The sequence below is a fragment of the Melospiza melodia genome, chromosome 9 (genome assembly GCF_035770615.1).
Source record: "Melospiza melodia melodia isolate bMelMel2 chromosome 9, bMelMel2.pri, whole genome shotgun sequence".
NCBI lineage: Eukaryota > Metazoa > Chordata > Aves > Passeriformes > Passerellidae > Melospiza > Melospiza melodia.
The window spans coordinates 15,421,285-15,443,037 of record NC_086202.1 but is presented as its reverse complement, the minus strand read 5'-3'; the positions used below and the strand labels follow the sequence as shown (position 1 = coordinate 15,443,037).

The 21,753-nt window shown below is 37.5% G+C and overlaps 1 protein-coding gene across 7 annotated transcripts; it reads right to left on the bottom strand.

Annotated features, from left to right (window-relative positions):
• Positions 1–652: 652 nt before the first annotated feature.
• Positions 653–21,681, bottom strand: LOC134421954 (uncharacterized). Of its 7 annotated transcripts, XM_063163464.1 has the most exons (13): positions 21,605–21,681; positions 20,974–21,162; positions 20,694–20,770; positions 14,909–14,984; positions 11,413–11,544; positions 10,383–10,506; positions 8,043–8,103; positions 7,894–7,940; positions 7,377–7,452; positions 6,428–6,529; positions 4,973–5,884; positions 4,073–4,183; positions 653–2,945 (listed from the first exon to the last, which is right to left on the bottom strand). In XM_063163464.1, exons 3-13 carry the CDS (start codon positions 20,720–20,722, stop codon positions 2,633–2,635), a joined length of 1,983 nt encoding a protein of 660 aa, XP_063019534.1. In that variant the 5' UTR covers positions 20,723–20,770; positions 20,974–21,162; positions 21,605–21,681; the 3' UTR covers positions 653–2,632. The 7 variants fall into 7 exon arrangements, with proteins under 7 accessions (XP_063019534.1, XP_063019535.1, XP_063019533.1 ...); XM_063163465.1 differs by lacking the exon at positions 20,974–21,162 and having other exon boundaries at positions 21,605–21,654; XM_063163463.1 differs by lacking the exon at positions 21,605–21,681 and having other exon boundaries at positions 20,974–21,429.
• Positions 21,682–21,753: the final 72 nt, after the last annotated feature.

The window sequence follows — 21,753 nt, the reverse complement described above, 5'->3', positions numbered from 1 at the left end:
ACCAGCAAAATTTTATGGCCTTTTCGTACAACTGTGAAATAAATAAAAGTATTGTGTTTTAGTTATGAGTGCTGCTGTAATATAATATTCCCTTTAAAAACAAGAAACATTTAATTTCATTCTCTATCATGTGAATTTAATTAGCAATTAAATAGTACAGATGTGAATACACAGTGATGAACCAATCTGTGGAATTTGAAATAAATGTCAGCTGGAGTTCATAACACATTATGTGGGCTTAGTTCTGCATAATTCCATTAGGAACAAGAGGGTGGAGAGCCTTATCCTAAATTATAAATAAATAAATACACAAACAAAACAATGTCTATTTCCATACAGACTTCTCAAAACCACTTGTGGAAACATCATGTCTAACAATATTCCCTGAAGAGAGGCATTCAACATAGGCAGCAAAGTGACATTTGTTTTGTTAGATAACAGAATTGCCCCACCTGGTCGTTTGCACCTGACCCTCAAAGGGTCCTGCAGGAACTGACAAGGGCTGGTAAGAGCTGCTGCTGATCTTAACTTCTTATGCCATATTTCTTCTTCAATGAGCCTTCCAGTGCAGCAGCTTCTCAGCTCTCCAGTCTGAAGTAGCAAAGGATTGACTCTAGGGTCACTGCAATCCTAAATAACAAACCCCAAAACAGAAAGGGCAAATGTTTTCTGCTCTTTATTCACTTTATGAATATTGCATACATAGTAGGAAAAAACCTCAAACAAATGCTTATAATATCAGTCTGTAATTCTTGAGTCCCTGCTGGAAAATGCCAGGAAGGGTGGTTTTTGTTGATTTTTTAAAAGGATCTATAGTAGCCCATGTTGCAGATCTTTCTTGCTTCCAAATAAAGAAGTGTAGATAAAGATTCTCATCTTACAGCTCAAGTTTAAAAAAAAAAAGAAAGCCAAGTGAAGGAACAAATGCCTTTTCATGACTTTTAGTGTTCAGTTCCACAACTGGTTTATATAGACAGGGCTTCATTCCTGAGACCACATGAATGAAGCTCACCATCAGATTTGATGGCAAATACAATTTAATGGGAAATACAAAGCTGCTGTGAAAATGAGAAAACTATTTACTTTGTACAATGAACAAAGCCAAAGTTGTTCTACCAGTTGCACAGGCAATGAAGCATTTGCAGTATGAATTTATACCCATGGAGTCCTTTGACTTGGGGAACTGTTTGCATGTGTTACCAAACAACAGGAGTTACAAGATACTCCAATCTAGTTCTTATTTAGTACAGAACCACGAATTCAGAAATCTGGGTTTTATGCTGCCATTGAAAGCCAAAAACAACTTTTCTGGGTTTTGGTACAAACACTTTTTTTCCTCAGTTTTCTAGAGTATACCTAGACTCTCTTTCTTGATGCTTTAAAGCTTTGCTTTTAAGGCAGTGTCTTAACTGTATGACTTAAATAGCCTGCATTGAATTGTTTAATATAATGCTTGACCTTTATCCTTATTTACTGTGATGCCTTTTCAAGTATTACTTCGTTAAAATGTAATACTAACGAAAGCTGTAGGTATTTCAATTTACCTAAGTGTAATAGTAATACTGTTTTTTATCCTAGGGAATGATTTCCTTATCCATAGCAGAAGCTCTAGGGGCTACTGGGCAGCTGCTGGCATAAATTCAGTTACTGTTTGTTGCACTGCCTTTGTGAGAGCCACAGGCAGTTCAGGAGACTGCTCAATACATGACCCTTAAAAGGAGCTCACCTGAAGAAATAAGTTTGCTGTTCTGATTACATTGCTGTGCTGTAAGAAGAAACTAGTAAACAACAGAACTGAGGAGTGGGGCAGATGTGACTGACAAACAAGGAGGTGCAGGTACATGGGCACCAGTGTCCTTGGCCAGTCGAGACGGTGAAGGTGACATACATGACCTACCTTCCTTAGGATCTGTTGCTGAGAAACTGCTGAAATTTACCTGCAGTGGGCTGTTCTGAAACATAGATAACCTAAGGGATCAGGGAAAAATACACAATCAGGATGAAATATTCCAATTACTGAGAAGCAAGTTTGACATTTAGAATATTCAAATTCCAATTGTTTACATGTTCTTAGCAATCTGGGAAAAGTTCTGCTATGAAAAGAATGCAACTAGGTCAGTTCAGTGGATGGTACAGATAACATGGAAGTAAACTATGGTGCTGCAGTGACTTTTAGCAGTAATTCAAAGTTCTCAAAACTGTACATAACCTGGCTTCATCCATTTCTAAGTATTTTCCCTATACTTGCAATGCTAGTCTACCTGATAGTGCAGTGTTTTATTACGCATCTGGAAATCACATATATTTTAAAGAACTGTAAAACAAAAAACAAACATAATCACTCAGAAAGTTGTTTGTTTTAAGGGTTTGTTTCTTTCAGGGTTGCAATTTTACTAAAAGGAAGGACTGCTTTAATTCCATATGTAGAGACATTGTCTCCAATGACACTTAAACAAATACAGCCTAATAAATTTAAAGACCCAAATATCAGTAGAAGCTAATCTTACAATAGAGACCTGTACTTTACTACTGAAATTTTCATTTAACTAATTTGCTTTAAAAAAAATTGGTCCACATACAAAATAAAATGGGTGAAAGCAATTCTAAGCTGAGCAAACATTGTCCTTTTTATTCAGTTCCAGTTGTAGTGGTCTCTTGGTGGTAAATCATAATGGGATCTCTCATCCTCTTCAGGTCCATAGTCTAGTGGCAGACCATAATTGTAATCAACTGTTACAACTGGTAATCTTTTATTTTGTTCCATGCTTCTGGTAGTTTCACCCTGAAAATGCTTTCTTTCATAGTCTACTGAACTATCTTCTTGGTGTACGGATGAAGATGGGTGCATTGTTCGTGAAGAGTATGGTGCAAATCTGTTTTTTCCTCTATGAAATTCCTCTGAGGGATGCACTCTCCTATTGTCTTCAGGACAATGTGGTCGATTACTGCAAGAACAAATATGAACAGTGAAATTCACAGAAATAAAGCAGTTGATTTATTGCTGACGGCCACCACTAGAAATGAACTGTGTCTAACACTGAAAGAACAATTCAAACCCTCATTCTCATTTTTAACCCCTGAAATTAAAATCCTCTCTGTGGATATTGCAAACCTGTTTGTATTAACTTTCCAATTCTAGGGATTAAAATTACAGCTCTTTACACTAAGTAATTCTACTAGATGAAGTTTTGTTTCAAGTGCTGTTTACAATTAAAATTACTGGTTTACTGAGGATATCTTTACCTAGGGGACTTTTTCATAAGTTTGTGTTTTCATTTTTGTGTACAATATGTAACAATAGCTCTCTAGTACATAGCCTCAACAGGCAATAATGTATTTTGGAAAATATTTTAATTATTAATTTTTCTGCAATAGAAGACTCACTCTCCTATAAAATACACATGGAATGGTCTAAAAATGCAGACACTGTATATATATATTTATATTTCAATTCTCTTTACTCTCAAATACCTTCCTTGCTTGGTAAAGTAAGTGGTGTATAAAGACAATTCAAAAGAATCTTTAAAATTTTAAAATCTTCTCCCTTACTGAACCATAGATTCACTCAGACTGGAAAGGATCTCTAGAAGTAGCCAGGGTCACTCAAACCAAGTCTCATTAGATGAGTTTGTACAGGGGCTATGTCCATTCTTAAAGGATGTGGCACAATGGCTCTGGGCAACCCAGTTCAGTGTCTGCCCACCCTGCACAGTAAAACTCCTTAGCTCATTGTACACAGCACTTGAGTTAAATATAGCATCTGTGCTTTGCTTTTTTGCTCACTGACACACCATTTTCATATTATGTAGTTCATTAGCTTGAACTGTGCTTGCCACGTCAATGATTATGTCAGAGATTCACACAATAATAACACTCAAAACTCAGTATCAATGGAAAAATTAGTCACATTAATTTGCTCAGTGCTCAGATCCAATGGGTTCAACTGCATTTAAGCAAAAATATTAACACAGATTTTTACACTGTGCAGTTAATTTGTATTTCTGAGCTGGAAACAGGGGGAGTAATACTACAAAGGTAAGTCAGAAAGCAATGTATGATATCTGACACTTACCTGTAATTTCTGTTAAAGTCATCATTATCAGACCCGTAATCTCTGTGAAGTGAAGGAGATGAGGAGAAATGAGGTTCTGGTACATTTTCGTGGGAAGGAAAGGACTGACTTCTGCAAATAACCAAAAGAATTGCATGTTAGGAAGACAGTTGTAAGATTTGGGGAAAAATACACATCAAATGAAATAAAATATTTCTTCTTTTAAAATAGATTACTTAATAAAAATGGAAATAACTGTATTCATTTAATACCTCAAAATCATATGCTTCACTGTAATAACATTCTCTGTTTTAGCTGTACAATGAAACAAATCAAATTTAACTAGTTCAATGAATCTGAAATACATTCTGCAATATTAAAAGTATTTTGAAATATGTCAGAACCCTATAGGTTTATTAGTAAGTGATGTATGTATCTGTGAGAATATAATGCAAGTTCTGAAGCAGATTTCTAACAAATTATTAACTCATGGGATAAACAAAGGCAAATCAAACTTCTTTGTAGCACTCCTGTTTATCTGTTTGGCTGAAGGCATAAATAAAATTTCATATCCTCTTTTGTCCAGAGGACTTCTTTTTAGCATAAGTTTCTGTACAAAACAAAGTAGGACAAGAGTTTTGTTTCAAGCTGACTGAAAGGCAAAGGAAACACAAATTTTAAAGACGCACAACCTTTTAATTAAGGAAACACTGGCTTTTGAAGCTGCAACACTCCAGCTTATATCAAACCCTAAGTCAAGTAAGTCAAAACAAGAAAAGTTAATGAACTAATCATTTATATAGAAAAAGGATGATTGATTTTTTAAAAAAATATTTTAAAAATTACTTCATTTAAGTTAAAACTGCTGAGGTTTACACTTTTATTCTCTATTTCTGTTCGTACAGCTCAAGGATGCTTTACCTGTCTGAACACCATTCACGTGGCAAGTCATTGTGGCCTGGATGATCATGAAAAGGTCTTGGCCTTTGTCCGTGCCCTTTATTACCATAATCAAAATCTTTTGATTGAGTCTGTTCCTGTAAGCCATCATAAGGCTGAGGGTCATGAAAAGGTCTGCACCTTTGTCCAGGACCTTTATTATCATAATCTTTCAGCTGCATCTCTGTTTTTAAGTCATTACGAGGCTGGTGATCATTGAAAGGTCTCGACCTCTGCCCACGACCCCTCTTAACAAATTCAAAATCTCCCAATTGCATCTGTGACTGCAAGCCATCATGTGACTCGTAGTCATGGAAGGATCTTAGTCTTTGGCCAGGACCTCTACTGGCAGAATCCAATTCTTTTAACTGCATTTGAGTCTGAAATTCATCATGAGATTGGTGGTCACGGAACAGTTTTCGCCTCTGGCCACGGCCCCTGCCACCAAAATCAAAATCCTTTGACTGCCTGTCTTCCTGGAAATCATTAGGAGATGGATGGTCAGGAAAGGATCTCTGCCTCTGCTCCCGTCCTCTGCTGAAGTCAAAAGACTGCCTGTCTGCTTGCAAATCATCGTGAAACTGGTGCCCATGAAAAGGTCTCAAACTCTGTCCATGTCCCTTGCTACTGAAGTCTAGGTCCTTCAGCTGCATGTCTTCTTGATAATCATCATAAAACTGGTGATCAGTAAAGGCTCTTTGTTCTGGTCCCCTGTTGTAGTCCCAATTTCTCATCTGCACTGATGCTCTTAATTCATCCTGAGTTTGATGGTCATGAAATGGCCTTCGTCTTTGTCCAGGCCCCTTATTAACGAAGTCAAAATCTCGCAGCTGCATCTGTCCTTGCAAATCATTGTGAGAGTGGTCATCATAAATTCTTAATCTTTTCCCAGACCTGTTAAGAAGTATTGAATATCATCCTTAAAAGTGCTACAAGTCATTAATGAAAACAATTCATTTTTAACCAAGAATTTATATGAAAGACCTTCATCAAATATTAAGGTATCAAAATTATTAATAATCCAAACTGTATGTAAGATTATAAAACCTTCAGTGTTAAAGCAGAAGCTGCGACAAACATTCAGTTGTAACTCTACAGTACTTGTTAAACAGGCAAAACCAGTGATTCAAAATTAATTAAAAATAACTGCAGATTATTGTAGAATAATGAAGAACGACAGGCTAAGTAAAACTGCATTTTCCTAATTGAACTAATTACTTACAGACTTCTAACAGCATACATTCCCTTTCTTACCCGTATCTTGTTGCTGTTTTGTCAAATTCTGTAAATACATTTTACATGGATAGGCTATATTAATAAAATCTCTTTTGAGTATCTATGGTATTTTCAATAAGAAACAATTCTTTTGTGTTTTTTTGTTGTTTTGTTTTTGGTTGGTTGGTTTTTTGTTTTGAATTCCATTTTTCAGCCTATTACCCCTGAAAATCTTCAGTTGGGAACCGCTCTACAGATCCTTCCATTGCATGTGGTGGTGGGATAATATCTTCATCTGCATCCCATACATCCATTCCAAGGTTACTAAGGGGGAAAAAAAATCTCCCATAAGCTTCCTTTTTTAAAGCATACTATTGACAGAGAAAAAACCCACTCCCATACAATTCTTCAGTTCTGAATGACAGAAATTTCATGTTAAGTAAAATCTACAGACAACTCAGAAAATATCAATCTCGTAAATTTATTTTTAAAATTTGACATGACTCCAACTTAATCTTGTACAGACTATGAAACAACAATAAGAGCAAAACAAAGGACCTTCAATTAACTGGAAAAGAAACAAATCACTCAGGTATTAATTTTAAAATTCATTTACTGCTACAAAGCATCATTGGTACAAATACTTTAGGAAGACGATGATAAACATAATGTTCTTAATCATCAGAGATACAACTACTGTGAACAGAGGGGACAAGAACAATGTTCCACTTTCCTATATTTTTTATTCTTAAACCATTCTACCATTTTTTTTGTAGTATCTTGTTCTACAGTGCCAACAACAGCAGACAGATCACAGAGCATACAAAGACACCTTTGCAGTGGCTCCTTTCAGCTTCTGAGAGAATACAGACTCAGTACATCATACACTTGTCACAGTATGATAAAAGCACAACAATGTTCAGTAGTAGCTGTCAGATTAAAAACAATCTTTCAAACCATATACACTGGAAAGATGAACAAAGTACCCTGCACTTCATGTTATTCATCTGACAATACACAAACTACTACACAGATGTTTTACATCTATGTGTAGTTTCATATTAGAGGTTTAAGAGGGAAGTATTTTGGCTTAGGACTGGAAATGAACTTTTAAAAATGCCAGGAGACATACTGGAAGATCTTAAGCACACAATCAAAAGCTTTTGCTCACCTTCGCATGGGCTGCGTCCTGAGATCTGTGAGATACACAAGGCCATCCATACGGTGACCTCTGGCATCACCAAAAGCTAGAGAAAAGAAAAAAATACAGTCTCATGAAATGTGGTCAAACTGAGCCACAAAAATGTGAAAGGCAAGTTTCTGTTCCACATAAGATGCTGAATTTGAAACAATTCTAACTTGGTATTAAATATTTCAGCAAGCTGGCTTCATTGCAGCATTTTTGAAAAAGACCCCTGAAACTAGTAGTGGTAACAAACTATGAGTGAAAACTCTTTAAAGTAAAAATAAAAAATTTAAGCAGCTAAAACATACTCCCCCTATGCTGTCAATCTGCTATTGCTCAAGTCCTGCCTGGAATAGAATCAACAGTTGGCTATAAAATCTTCTGTATAAGTCAGCACATGCAATTGCTGAAAAGATACTAAAATAGAATTGTTGTATTTGTGAGTTTTTAGTAATTGTAAAGTACAACCTGACATGTGCCTTAGTTCAAAATATATACCTACCCTGAATTGCTGCCTCTGGATCCCAGCCTTCAACATCTATAAGATACCTGAAGAAAAGTATGACTATGTTATTGTCCCAAAGGGAATAGAGAGTAATATAAGGATGTTACTTTTTGTGAAGAATAATTTCTGCTTTCATACAGCCTTACCTACATATAAGATAGCCAGTTCTATTAATTCCGTTAGTACAGTGCACACCAATGAGTTTCTCTGTCAAAAAAGGAAAGAGTCTTTAATAGTCCAGAAAGTGAAATTAATAGAAAGCTAGCACAACTATTTTTTTTTTTACAAAAAAAAATCTCTGCTTTTCTAGCAAAGTAATAATAAATAATGCTGGCTATTTACAAATTCTACTGTCAGGCCTGTAAGACAAGAGACATGTCCAGACAAGACACATGTCCTCTCCATGCTGGATCTCCAGCAGCTGTTAGCTCACTACTTCCAAACCTGTGATGGCTGAGATTGACTCTGTAGAAAAAAAGAGAGTGATGGCAGGTAAAGCACCTAACCTCAGCCATTGCAGTAACAGGAGAAAAAGAATAAAATACAGGTTTGAAAGCAAATCTCAACAAGCAAATGTAGAACTGAGGAACTTAACTTACACATAATGCGCCTGAAAGTATGAAAAACTTAGGAGCATAATACATGGAGGGAAAAAGGATCAGTAATCCCTACAGAAATATTTTTAAAAAAGATTATTGGCCAAAGGCTAAAAAGCAGAATAACTTACTATTGCCAGAGTGTTTCAAATGACAGAAACAGAGAAACTCTAATACAGTCATGCAAGGCACTGGTAAAACCCCATCCAGACTATTTATATTCATATTGAAATGTAATGAAAAACAAACAAGTTAAAAAAATATATATATAGAAAGGGCTACTATGTTGGTCATAAAAGAAGGAAGCTTGTCTTAGTCTGTAAAACCAATCTGAGATACTGAATGTAATAGTGGGGACAGAGAACAACAATAAAGGGCAAAGCTGGTAGAAGAATAAATGCATAACTGATTATGTTTTAGGCTAGATTTTTGAAGAAAAATGATCATCATCAGAAGAACAGAGTTTTGGCAGAGACAGTAGTGACAGATGGTCTTTGAAACAGGACATTGATAAACTTTTGAATGACATAAAATATAACTGAGAGAATATGTGTTTGCCACAGATCACGACAGTCTAATTGCCACAGAAGTTCATTCCAAGTTGATGTCCTAACAACTCAAACACCAAAAAAGAACCACCTTCTTAAAAAGTATTTGTAAAAGGAATTCTGAGATATTTTAGGGATTATCTAAAACAGAGGCCAAATTACAAGGAGGAAAGTTCTCTCAAGTCAGAAGTTACATAAGCTCTATCAAAATGCCCTTACAAGCTATAACTGCATGTCAACATCCAGTAACAAATCAAGAATTGATTCTCTCAAAATCAGAATCAGATACACACTATCACACAAAAATGCACAAGATCCAAACCAAAAGAAAACTAATAGTCACCAGGTAATTTCCTTAAGCCAAAAAAGAGCAAAGGAAGAACTAACTTCCTGAGCAAGGACAAAGGCTTTTTCTTATACTTTTTCATCTTCCCAGCAGTTCTAATTCAGGCTCTTATATCTGAAATTAAGGTCAGAACTTTTTCACAAAACAATTGATCAGCTACAGAAGACCCTGGTTATGCTTTGCAGTAAAAACTGTATGCACTTGGGCAGTTAATATCTCTACTTTCTCAAAGAGAATGCCAAAGGAACCACAGCAAACATCACAAAAAGGCATGAAAGAATGGTCCACCATTACTGGATAAACACGTAAAATCTGCCTAATCTGCTCACTACCAAAAGGAGTGGGAAGCTTAAAGCTACAAACACACTGTGGCAAAACACACACTAAATTATTTTCACCAAAAGCACCTTATCTAATCTCAGCCAAGAACTGTCCTGTAGCACAGACACTGAAACAGCAGCACAGGCACACTGTGGAAACACCGACACCGGGTCTGTAATCAGATTTTCAAGACCTGCTCAGATCTGAGGGCAATAATGGACTCCTAAGGCACAGAACACTACATCAGACTAAATGGACCGAAGCTGCTCACACAGATCAGTGCCCAGTGCCATCAGAGACCCAGTGCTATTTCAAACACCCACCATGGGCTGGCAGCTCCAACACTCACTCAGCTGATGGTAAACAAGTGGGTCACACAGAGGAAGGCCTTGCTGCAGTTACTTTGACACATAATACAAATGTAACACTATTAGGAAGCACATTTAAGTTACCAGTCATTTTTGAAAAAAACATGTTTTGATTGAAAAAAAAGACACACAGAGGTTTGCATAATGGATCTTATCATGATAATGAAGTGGAAAGTGCTGCAATAAGCCCAAGCCCGAGTTCCCTGGTGTCATACATTTTATTAAATATTGAAACTAGTAAATGACATGGTTAGTACTGAAATAAAATTTTGGTGAGTTTTTTTCAGTACAGGATGCTGATATTTACCATTTCCTGCATTTTCCCAAAGGAATTTTCTGACCCACTTTTTGAACTGTAGGATAGTAGCATTATCAGGGACTTCCAGTCCAACAGTGTAAAGTTTCTTATACTGCACACTTTTAGGTAAATCCTAACAAAAAAAAAAAAAAAAAAAAAAAAAAAAAAAAAAAAAAAAAAAAAGAAGAAGAAAGCAATGGTAAAAAATACTGAAGTCTTGCAACAATGAGAAACCTTAATCAGTATCCAACATAATGACAATGTAAACCAGTTGTTCAAATCCTGAATAGGAACTGAAAACAATCTTGACACAATTTTATAGAAATAAACTCTCAGAAACTACCACTAACATTTCTACATTAAAGACCATGTCAGACAAGGAACAGTTTCCACATAAGATTTATTTATCCCTGCTAATAAGGCTGCACATTAACTAAGGGAGTAGTGAGTAGTTTCTTGGCATTCCATTCTAACCCATTTTTCAATTATTAGCAGTATTTGTCCCTCCTACCCACAACCATGTACACACTCAAAAATTCACTCCCTTAATTCCTAGAGCCCATGTGCATACAAAGATTTGCATTCTGATATAACAATGTCATTTATTCTCCTTTTCAACAGGAGGCTGATTAATCACAATTGTTTGAACCATCCAGGCAAAAACTTTTAAATTGATAAAGTAGTTTAAAAATGTACACTTTCTTAAGTGGATTTCACTGAGGATCAGTAAAAAGAACTAGCTAGGAATAAATGAGAATATCTTCAGGACACAGGATACAACCTCTCTGCACTTTTTGTGCAGTGCCTGGCACTGAAATCTTCATCCATTACTGAGTTAGTACCATAATACTAATCAGCCATAAATGCAACTAGCTGGGAGAATGAGCTATCTCCTCTGTGATAAAACATTTATTTTCTATTGGAGACATAAAAGTAGTCTAGATAGCTTGTCTATCCAAATTCAAGGTAAGAAAATGTATGAACACTTTAAAACAAAAGTTGCAGAAACTATTTTACATTTTTGTTAGGCTTTTGTTACCTTAACTTCATAGTATCGTGTGGTGTATGTTAAATCAATAATTAATCCAAGCTCCACATTTAGGGCTTTCATTGCAGCAATTAAGTCTTTTGGTGTAAATTTCTGGGTTGGGGTAAGCCTCTGGTTAATTGCCTAAAAAGAAATCGGAAAAGAAACATATTCTTTTTACATTCTAATAGTAAGACATTTGTCATATTCAGCTGATTTAATTAGTACTAGGAAACATCAATATTTAAAAGAGAGTGTTTAATTATCAGAACCACATCCATGTATTATACAGGTAAGAGGAACCAAAAAGAAAGCAAAAATGTATGTATTCCTATGTAGATGAAAATGCAAGGCAATGCATTTCTGCTTGTACAGTGTAACAAACATTATTAAAATTAGCTATAACTTGACAGACACAAAAATTCTGAAAACTGCAGCATGTATATATTGATTTTTATATAACTAAACACACCAAAAATCAAAACACTACAATCTACTTCCCCCAAATTTTGTCTTGCACAGTAACTCAAAACTAGAAGTGCATTTCATATAAAACATAAGAAATTGTGACACAAGAGTTCGTTTCTAAAGGTTTAACTTTCTTCCCACAAATGTTGTGCAGACATTTTTATCCCTCCTTCATCTCTTGACAGAGTGTACTTGCATATCATTTAGCACTGGGGAATATTAAGTAAGACCAAATATCGTGACTAAGAAAGCTGTGTGTTGGTGGATAATGAATAATTCATTTCATTTGACAAACAGTGAGAAAAATGTTTACTCACCCTATTGTAGCTGTGGTTTTTGAAATGTGTTCTTCACTTTAGGTATGAAAATGGCTCATATACTCAAGACTGGATTTTCTCTGAACAGTGCACTTGTCCATTGTGAGAGCCTTTTGACACAGGCTCAGCCAGAACCAATAAAGACAGTGGCAAAAGATGCAGCAGCCTCAACCACCTGTCAGTTCCTTTGTCAACAAGAAATTCAAGCAGACTGGACTCAGAACTATTGGAAAGGAAGGCAGCCACAGACCACATACTTCTTAGAACCACAGATGCTATAGGGTAACTAACCATTCCTTGTTTTGACTGTACAGATTCTAATGTAAAATGCTAGCAAGAGCTTGAGTCTGGAAATAGAGACAGGAAACTTAAGTAAAGAATAAACAGCAGGGCAGTCATATCAAAGCTGGTAGGTGATTAGGAAGCTTGAGCTGAAAAGGAGGAGGAGGATAGAAAGGAAGTAATAAAGTATTCAGTCTAATGTATTTCAGACATCAGTGCATTGCTGAAAAAAGTGGATGTTGTAGAAATTTAAACAAAATGAACATGAGTCAGTTATGTCACTGCTACTCAGCAGTGACTCTTAGTCTAACCTGAAACTGAATTTAACAACTTTGAGGTGACAAAGGTGAATCTGCAAAAGGTCTATGGTAGAATATTAAAGAATTTTTACTATATGACATGACAGAAACTGAGGAGGAATGTAATTTACAAAAATAAGGTATCTCCAAACATATTGATTGAGTAGACAGTTATATGTGTTATGAAACACTATGTTTCGAAAGACACTGGAATTTTCTGAAAAACTCTTGCTGACTATTCAGTAGTTTAGGTGCTTAATAGGGCTTTGAGAATGTGAGAAATCCGAACCAATTCTAAAAATCCTCCTAATGGCATGGGAAAGAACTTGCCCAATTCTTACTACACTACAAGTTACTGTTAGCATTATAATGGTGATGTGAAAGGAAAGACAGAAAATCCTTCCAAGTAAACATATGATCTTTACTAACAGCACATCTTCTAAGATGACAACCCTGTATCTTCAAATACTGAAAATATGTTGTCTCCCTTTGGAAGAAATCACCAATCAAGTTCCTAACACACAGCAAAGAAGCAAACTGCTGCATATTTAAGAGGTCTGTTCCACCAATTTAATAAATAATAGGACTTTCAACAAACTACAACCAATCAGGTCTTCACCATTTTCAGACAGATTTACTGACCACCTCTGCAAAGCCAGTCACACATTTTATGTGTGTTCTGCCACAAACTCTGTGGCCTTCAAGCACACAGTCTGTGGCAGACTTGTCATTTCTCTGTCTGGCATAGTTGAAACTGAATAAGCTGAAGGGACAGAAATGTTACAGTTTTTGCATCCTTGGGTACCAGACGTTATGTCTGGCCAAGACAGCTTCCCAGAACACAGATCTACGCCCCAGTGAGATCAGTAGGACACGAAATGAGTAACAGGCTGATGTGGAGTGGTCCTTGTGACAAGAGTAAAGAAGAAGCCAATTATAACTCGACTGGATTTTATATCCACAGCTTGATTTGTTGACTGGCAGTCTTGGTGGAAAATCACACAACTGCTGTACAATCCATCCACATCTTGGAGAACATGACATGTTAAGTATGACATCCTTGGTGTCCAAGGAACCAAACCATCATCCTAAAGCTGTAAAGGCAGCTGCAGGAAGCAAATCCTGCATTTCACTTCAGTCATTCCTAATAAAACTGAACTGAATGGTGACTGAAAACATAATGGGTAGTAATATACCCAAAGAACCAAAATTTTTGTGTATGGATACTAGAGAGCAATCTGAAGACAAAAGCTTAGACAGAACATTTCCCTTTAACTGCTAGAGTTATGTCAGACCACTGTACTTTAAAAGTGCTTGGAAACATTTATTTTCTCTGTATCTAAAGCAAGGACTTGTAGAAGTCAATTTATGCTGCACTTGTCCTATTTGCCCTTCTGTTATAAATTAACACTTATTTGCCCTATGCCTCCAAAAAGGCCTAGGCACTAAAGAACTGAACAGTCTCTACAACACAACCTCCACATATTGTAGAAACAAAGAATTTAAAGATTTAACTCAGTGTATTTAATAGCTTAGGATGGCACTTCAAGCTAGCAAGACTCTAAAGGAAATACTAATAAAAGTACTTCATAAACTAATTAATTAGTAAAATAGGAGAAATCTATGAAGACTTCTTTTTTTAGCTATAATACATTCCCACCAGATTCACTGAAGCTTTTTGCTTATGAAATTGCCAATTTGGATCTATAGTTTTACAAGTTCTGCAGTGGCTGGTATCCTTCAATGAGTGCTTAATTTCCATAAAATTATACTTTGGCTTACATTGCCTAGACTGTTATTCATATCATAAACTCTTCCATATGATTTTCTTAAAACAGCCATGAAAAGATATTTAATAAGATTATGAATTTAGGCACTTAATAGTTATCAAATGAAGTATGCTGATTGATTTAGAAGCTTGATTATTTTTAAAAGATAAATAAAAAGTGTAACATCAGAAATAAAGAAAAATAATAAAAAATATAGAATATTATTTTTCAAAGCCAGATGGTTGAAAGGCTTAAATCTGAATAAATTATTTTTTAAAAAACTTTCTTGAAATTTGCATGTATAGTCATGCTATTTTTTATTGCTTTTGCAGTTTATCTAATACAGCCAATTTGCAGTTACTTTTATACATACCCCTTTTAAAGGTACTTTGAATGCAATAAATCTCGTTCCTGGAATAGGCTGTCCAACTGGTGTCAAACTCCGCCATCTGGAAGGAAAGAAATATTGAAGTATTACATTTTAAAGATTTTCAAGTTGCATGATTCAACAGAGGACACCCTCAGCACAAAGGACATAAAAATTGCTGCTATCATAAAGTCTAATTAGGTCCCCAGATTTGCAATTATTCCATGAAGCAGTTTCAAAGTATCATCAGGACGCTTGAAAAGAGTCTTTTTCCTTCCTTCTTCTTCAACTTCAGGAAATTCCTCAAAATGGCAGAATAACATTTACAAACACGTAGCACCAATATAAGGCAAAGCAGATGTGTAAAGTTCAACAGGTAAAAATGTATTGTTGTAGTTGGTGGGCATTTTTCAACCTGACTGAATCAAACACCTTAAAAAAGTTGCCATAGGCACACATCAATCATTTAATTGACAATGAAATGCAAAGTTTACTTTCATTAACAATACAGATAATCAGTATTTTCCAAAAATGTTTCCTTTTTAATATGCTTCTTTTTCAAAGAAACACTCTTGATTGAACTTTCTCTCACCATTTTGAAAAATAGAGAGACTATTCCATCACAACAAAACCTATCACAAATCACCAATAAGAAGACTTGTTACAACACTCAAAACACCTGTAATTCCAAAACCACAAAGAGCTGGTATGCACAAGTTCTGCATTGTGCTGAAAAAGCTCTCCATATATAGTATTTCAGAGATTTCAATTTTTAAAAAAGGATGAAAAGCATTATCTGAAGAGGAAAACAAGTTAATCAGCAGATCAATTTTACCTTCAAAGAGGTTTACTTTCTAAACTCAGAACTATTATTTCTTCTTCTGCAAGTGCAAGTTGTCTCTATAACCTAACAAGGTGCAGCTGGATGACTTAAAATCTACACAGAATTTTTGCATTTTTGGCTAATATCTCAACTATTAAAATACAAAACATTTCCACGAGATTCTTTAACGCTGTTGTCCACTCCCTTGCAATTTTTTGAATTAATGCTTAAATTAATCTCTCTCTTTGAAGAGAGCATCCAACAGCTTCTAGATTCCTTTCTGATGTTCATAAAGCTACAACATTTAATGAAATAAACAAAATATTTAATTTTAAAATATTCTAACCACTGACTACTTTGCTTTGTTCACAAATCCTGTATTGGACCATAAAAACTGGAAAAATTCTCAATGAAATATCTATATTTATGTTTGTCATGTTATATAAATAACAACATCACCATTCAGACATGCTTGGAAGTAACAAAGGAAACACAAAGCAGGGTGATTGAAGTGTATTTGATATTAACAAACCACATAAAAATCTCCTACAGCCATGTCTTTAGCACTAACTTCTCTCTGTAATCTTCATCATGAGGCAAAGAACAGATGAAGGCTCACAGTGCAGACACACAAGTGCTCAGTCTACTGGACAACAAATGAAGTAACACAGGAGTAATAACAACTCATCATCAGGAAAGCTGCTGCAAACAGCTGGTCTGTAGAAGACAGACACAAGGAGAGAAAGTGTAAGGGCAAACTAGAGATGAGATCACTAAGAGCTGTTTCAAATAAAACCTTTTACTAAATTCTAATTTTTTTGCAAGATAAGTCCTCTTAAGTGGATTTTTAAGTTTGTAAACTCTGGAGTCTGGTAGCTTTATGCTTGCTGTGAAGTATGAAAACAAATCTGAGACTGTTCCATTTACTCCTATTTAAGAGATGTAAATTGTACATTAATCAATTAAGATCAGAAAGTCAGTGCTGTTTTAACCTGCTTTCTCTTGGAAATCTATGAGTGGAAATAAACCATAATTATTACAGACAGCAGCATTTAAAAGTCAAAAAGAAAGTATCAAAAAGGGCTTTAAAATCTTATTTTCTTTAATTAACATTGTAAAAAAGGCTTTGTAAAAATTCTGAACTTTTTTTCATATTAGGGGATTTACAGAACAATACCCCAGGATTAGCCAATTTGTTGTCAGACCTTAATAAACTTGGGGTTTTATTCTCTTGTATTTAAAGCCATTTCAATCCTCCCAGAAAAAAAAATCTGCACAATCAGCAAGAAACTCAAAAGCTGCTGACAGCTCTATGGTAGAAAATGAGCAGAAGGCACTTTTCATCAAAAACATAAAGGGTATGTGCTCCATGTTATCTTTAAAATGGTATTTAAAAAGGGAATTTCAGCACACTCTGCAGAACTAAAAATAAACCCAGCAGATTGAAATTAACCAAAGATTAGCTACGGAAATAAGTTCACATTTCTTCTGTTCTCAACAAAGGAACATGGCTGGGAATTAAAAGTGGCCTGGACTAAGGAACGTCAAACTCTTACAGAGTAAGTACAGAAAAAGGCAGAATGATCCAAGGTGATCATCTGCACGTGGTCACATAAACAGCAATTACAGGAGCAAAGCCTTTACTAAGCATTTTAGCAGCGTGAGTGAGACTTGTGGCACGTGATCTGTGTCCTGCCTGAACGTGAGTGGAAGCAAGAAGGGCAGGAGTCAGAGCTGTTATCACAAGAGTTGGCACCATCATCATCCCTGTACCAGGGACTAAGAGCAACAGAGGCTTGAGTGGAAACCAGGCTGGGCATGAAGAAAACTCATTATGGATTACATCCAGCTGCATATTTTATCTGCTTTGGTTTTAAATAATATAGCCAGATATGGAACAAGTGTTTTTCTCATAATTTATTTTAATATTAACATTGTTAAGGTCATATGGAAGCTTTAATTTCCAGTAAAATGTTCTGGTTTAGAACTGATTCATTGTAAGATTTACTTTTACAACTACTGTCACCTCTAGCAAGACCATTTAGAAAATACTACTTGGAACCTCTTTTCCCTTTTTTTGGCCACTGATACTGCATGATATACATGCAGCCTGATTTTCCAATTGACTTCCATACCTCTATAGACACTAGATTCAAAACTGATGATAGGAAATACTTTTACAAATAAAATATCATCCTTCTCTCCCACTCACTGTTGAACATGCACAATCCATCATGCCACAGTATTTAATATTCCTGTCTAAATGAAAATGCTGATGCTTTAAGTCTGGACAGAAAAAAATCAGTTAAAGAAGTATATTTATAGTGGATTGGCAAAAATAATTCAGCTTTGCCCTTCTAACAAAAAGACCCCACTCAGTATTTTTTATACTATTCAAGGGAAACTTGCCAGAAGGTGACATTTCTGCAGATGCTCTTCAAAACTGGAGTTTATGTAATTATACACACAGCAGGATTTTGGATGCTGAAGCACAAATGAGTATAAATTTGTAAAAACATCATAGTATTTTGTGACTTGTTAGGCAGCTTGGACTGTCTGATTCTTCACTAAAACATTAGAGTATACAACTACTGAAGATTAAAACCAGTTCAGACACTGTGAAGAACCAGAACTTGACTCCATGTGGAAACTGCAGTGCAAGGAGTCACTTGAACCCCTCTTTTACATTGATGTCTCATTTTGCTACAAAATTAGTGCCAGCACTATTTTGTAGGTTTAAGACTGCAGTGGACACTACACCATAGCTCTGCTCCAAGACATTACTAGTAAAAAAGAAATATAATTTCCTCTACCATAAAATGGCTTGGGTTGGAAGAAGCCTTAAACATCATCTAGTTCCAACTCTCCTGTCACAGGAAGGGACACCTTCCACCAGACCAGGTTGCTCAAAGACACATCCAACCAGCCTTGAAAACACTTGCAGGGAAGGGCACCCAGAACTTTTCTGGGCAACCCATTCCTGTGCATCAAAATCTTTATAGTGAAAAATTTCTTCCTTACATCTGATGTAAGCCTCTTCATCTTTAAAGTCATTACCCCTTGTCCTAAAAAAAGGTTCACCATTTCTTGTTTAGTTGCACTATTTCTACTTACCACCTTAATGGAAACCCCCAATTTATTGTATTGCTTGAATTAGCATAATGAAGTCTGGATTAAAAGTGTTAAAAATTGAGGCACTAAGAGGAAGACAAAAGATGCCAGTATTTAGTGTCACTCTCCTTATCTCTTGCAGAACCATTAAACCCAAAGAGTTAGAGTATTGCTATTACAACATGGAGACTGAGGTTGTGCTTCCACAGTCTGCACTTGTCCTTATGCTCCAGGGTACCACAATCCCACTTCTGCCAACACCTATTTGTGGGGCCAGTGAATTGCATATGCAGGATGACCTAGACTCAAACCAGTCTCCTTAAGTCCCTTCCAGGGTTCACTTCTTTGTCTTCCTGGCTTACTGAACTGACAGTGAAGAACATGTTGTGCTAGCACAAGGGTGACATCCACATCCTGCTGCATGAGACTGAGGGGCTGACAAGGCCTTCAACTTCATTACAGCCAAACCCCAGTTACTGTGGATGTCTAACTTTATTTCTTAGCAGTATAAAAACTATCTGGAGAACTTGAAAGCACTTCAGTATCAGGCACTTTGTCAAAAGGTGATATTAACTTTATAACCAAATATTTGACAGTAGCTGTTTCTCTCCCTGAAAGGTATTAGTTTCCAATTGAAGAAGTCAAAAGTACAGTCCATGGATTCTTCCATACTTAAGAAATCCGTGTAACCTCACAGCTCCTCCAGTTCAAATGTGAGGGGGGGATAAGAAAGGAGAAACGAGCACTTGATTCTCAAAGTTTTAGTAACAATTTCCAAGGATGAAGAAAGCAAGGGCAACTAATTGTTTTCCAATTTCTGAATCACTGCTTAAAAACTAATCCACTTTAGCTCACATCTAATATGTAACTGAAAATGCATAGAAATTTTCAGATAAAGACATGTTTAAACAGTTTTTTTTTAAAGTTTATTCTAATTTTAATCCTTGAGCTTGTCAGCCATGCAAACTCTTCTGCTTCTTTATTTTTTAAATTCTGTTTATCTTTTGTTTCTATTTACTGGTTTTTGGCCCAACATATATTACAGGAGTGCATGTTTTTTCTATCTTACTACTCCTCCTAAGAATGCTCTTAATAAACCTACTTAATAGTCCCCCTGAAACCAGCACAATGTAATTCTTTCCTCAAATAATGTATAAACTGCAAGTTATTGCCCCACTACAGTGTGCCACTATCTCAGCATACCCTCCTATCCAAAAGTTTGTACAGGTGCCATCAAGAACACATGGGTTAAAACTCTTAATTTGGACTTCTTTTCTTGTGCTTTATTAGAGCTGAAGAATAGAATTGTATCTGTTTTAATTGACATCATTCTGTGGTCCACATATGCACTCCAATCAAGTCATCGCAAGGCCTGTATAGTGCATTTAGAATAATCTGGGATTATTTTTGCTGATACAACATTTCTGTCATACTCTTGTTAGAAACAAAACCATGAGATGTTTCTGGATCCGAATTCACAAAAATATTCCTTGATCTTGTGCATGCAACCACCTGCTCCCATCTTATCAACTCTTTGGCCATTCCTAGTAGCAAACACGAGTAGCCAGGAGTATGGACTACTCTCCCATTTCCCAAGTAAACAGACACTTGGGAGTAAAAAATTAGGAAGAAGGAACTGTGTGCGGCCGCTGAAGGAGAAGTGTTTACAGACAGGCTGGAGCATTATACTCACCTGGGGAATGAATGGCTGGGCTGCTCCTGTCTTGGAGAAGATACCTACCTTAACCTGTCTGTAGGTGGTGAAGACGCTTGAGGCAAGAAAGCGCCTGGGGCAGTCAGTGCCCCTCTCTGTGGGATGCCCGCTCCTGCCTCTTGCTTAGTGTGAGGGATACTTACCCATCAGGGATAGTGTTCTTCTTTACCATGCTGAAAGCAGGAGCAGGCAGAGCAGGAGGCAGCGGTGAAAGTGGGCACTGCAGCAAAGGAGAGAGAACCGCGCGGTTAACACGGTGCTAATCTCTTTCTCCATCAGCGGGCCTTTGCATAGGGCTGAGTCTCAAGTAAAACAAACCAAGCAGCCAGCTGGGGCTTGAAGCCGTCATCAACAAGTTCTGCACCTTGCAAGCTAGCCTACTTCTCCACTGCTACTGCGCGACAAGAGGGAAAGACAACTCACCTCTCCTCTCCAGGTGATCACAAGAGAGAGAGGAGAGGCGGCAGGTTTCTCTGTAACTCTGGCAGCAGCGCTGCAGGCACGAAGATCTTCCTGGCAGTCCCTTCTGTCCCACTCTGCGGCTCGGAGCCGTCTATTCCGCCCTTGCGCTCCCAGTTAGAACCCGTCTCAAGGAGAAGAACCTCCAGGTAGCTGCAAGAGGCGAGGCCGGCACCTCAGCAATGGAAGGACCATCACCTGCTCCCCCCTAACCTACAGCGGTCCGACCCCGCTGGACGCCGGGCGCCCGCCGACCTTGGGGGGCCCGGGCTGGGAGGGGGGCGAGGGGAGCGGCCCCCATGGCCCCGCTGCACTGATGATGCTGATGAGGCTGCCCTTCACAGCCGCATGTCCCCGGGGCAGGACCGGCTGCGGGGCCGGCCCAGGGCTCGACAGCCGCTGAGCTCGGGGCAGGGACAAACAAGAGACCGGGGCGGGGGGAAGTCGCGGCCCGGCTGCGGGGGGCGGGCAGGCGGCTGTAGAGGGAGGCGGGCGGGCTGTGAGGGGAAGGGCGCGGGCTGCACACGGTGACGGGGAAGAGCCCGTGCGGCGGCGGGGCGGGGCGGAGAGGAGCGGGGCTGCGGGCGGCCCGTACCCGGACAGGATTTCCCTGGCGGAGGAAGGAAAGGCTGGTGCGACACAGAACCTTCCCGAAAGGGCCGCGACTGCGCCTGCGCGGCAGCGGCGGGGCGGGGCGGGGCGCGGAGCGCGGGGAGCGCGGCCAATGGGGCGAGGGGCGGCGGC

Excerpts from the sequence above, each read along its gene's own strand:
- LOC134421954 (XM_063163464.1), bottom strand. The coding sequence starts at position 20,722 with ATGGTAAAGAAGAACACTATCCCTGATGG. Across the intron at positions 11,545-14,908 it reads TCAAAGTACCTTTAAAAGGG|GCAATTAACCAGAGGCTTAC; the intron begins GTATGTATAAAA and ends ATTTCTTTTTAG. Across the intron at positions 7,453-7,893 it reads TCCAGAGGCAGCAATTCAGG|CTTTTGGTGATGCCAGAGGT; the intron begins GTAGGTATATAT and ends TCTTTTCTCTAG.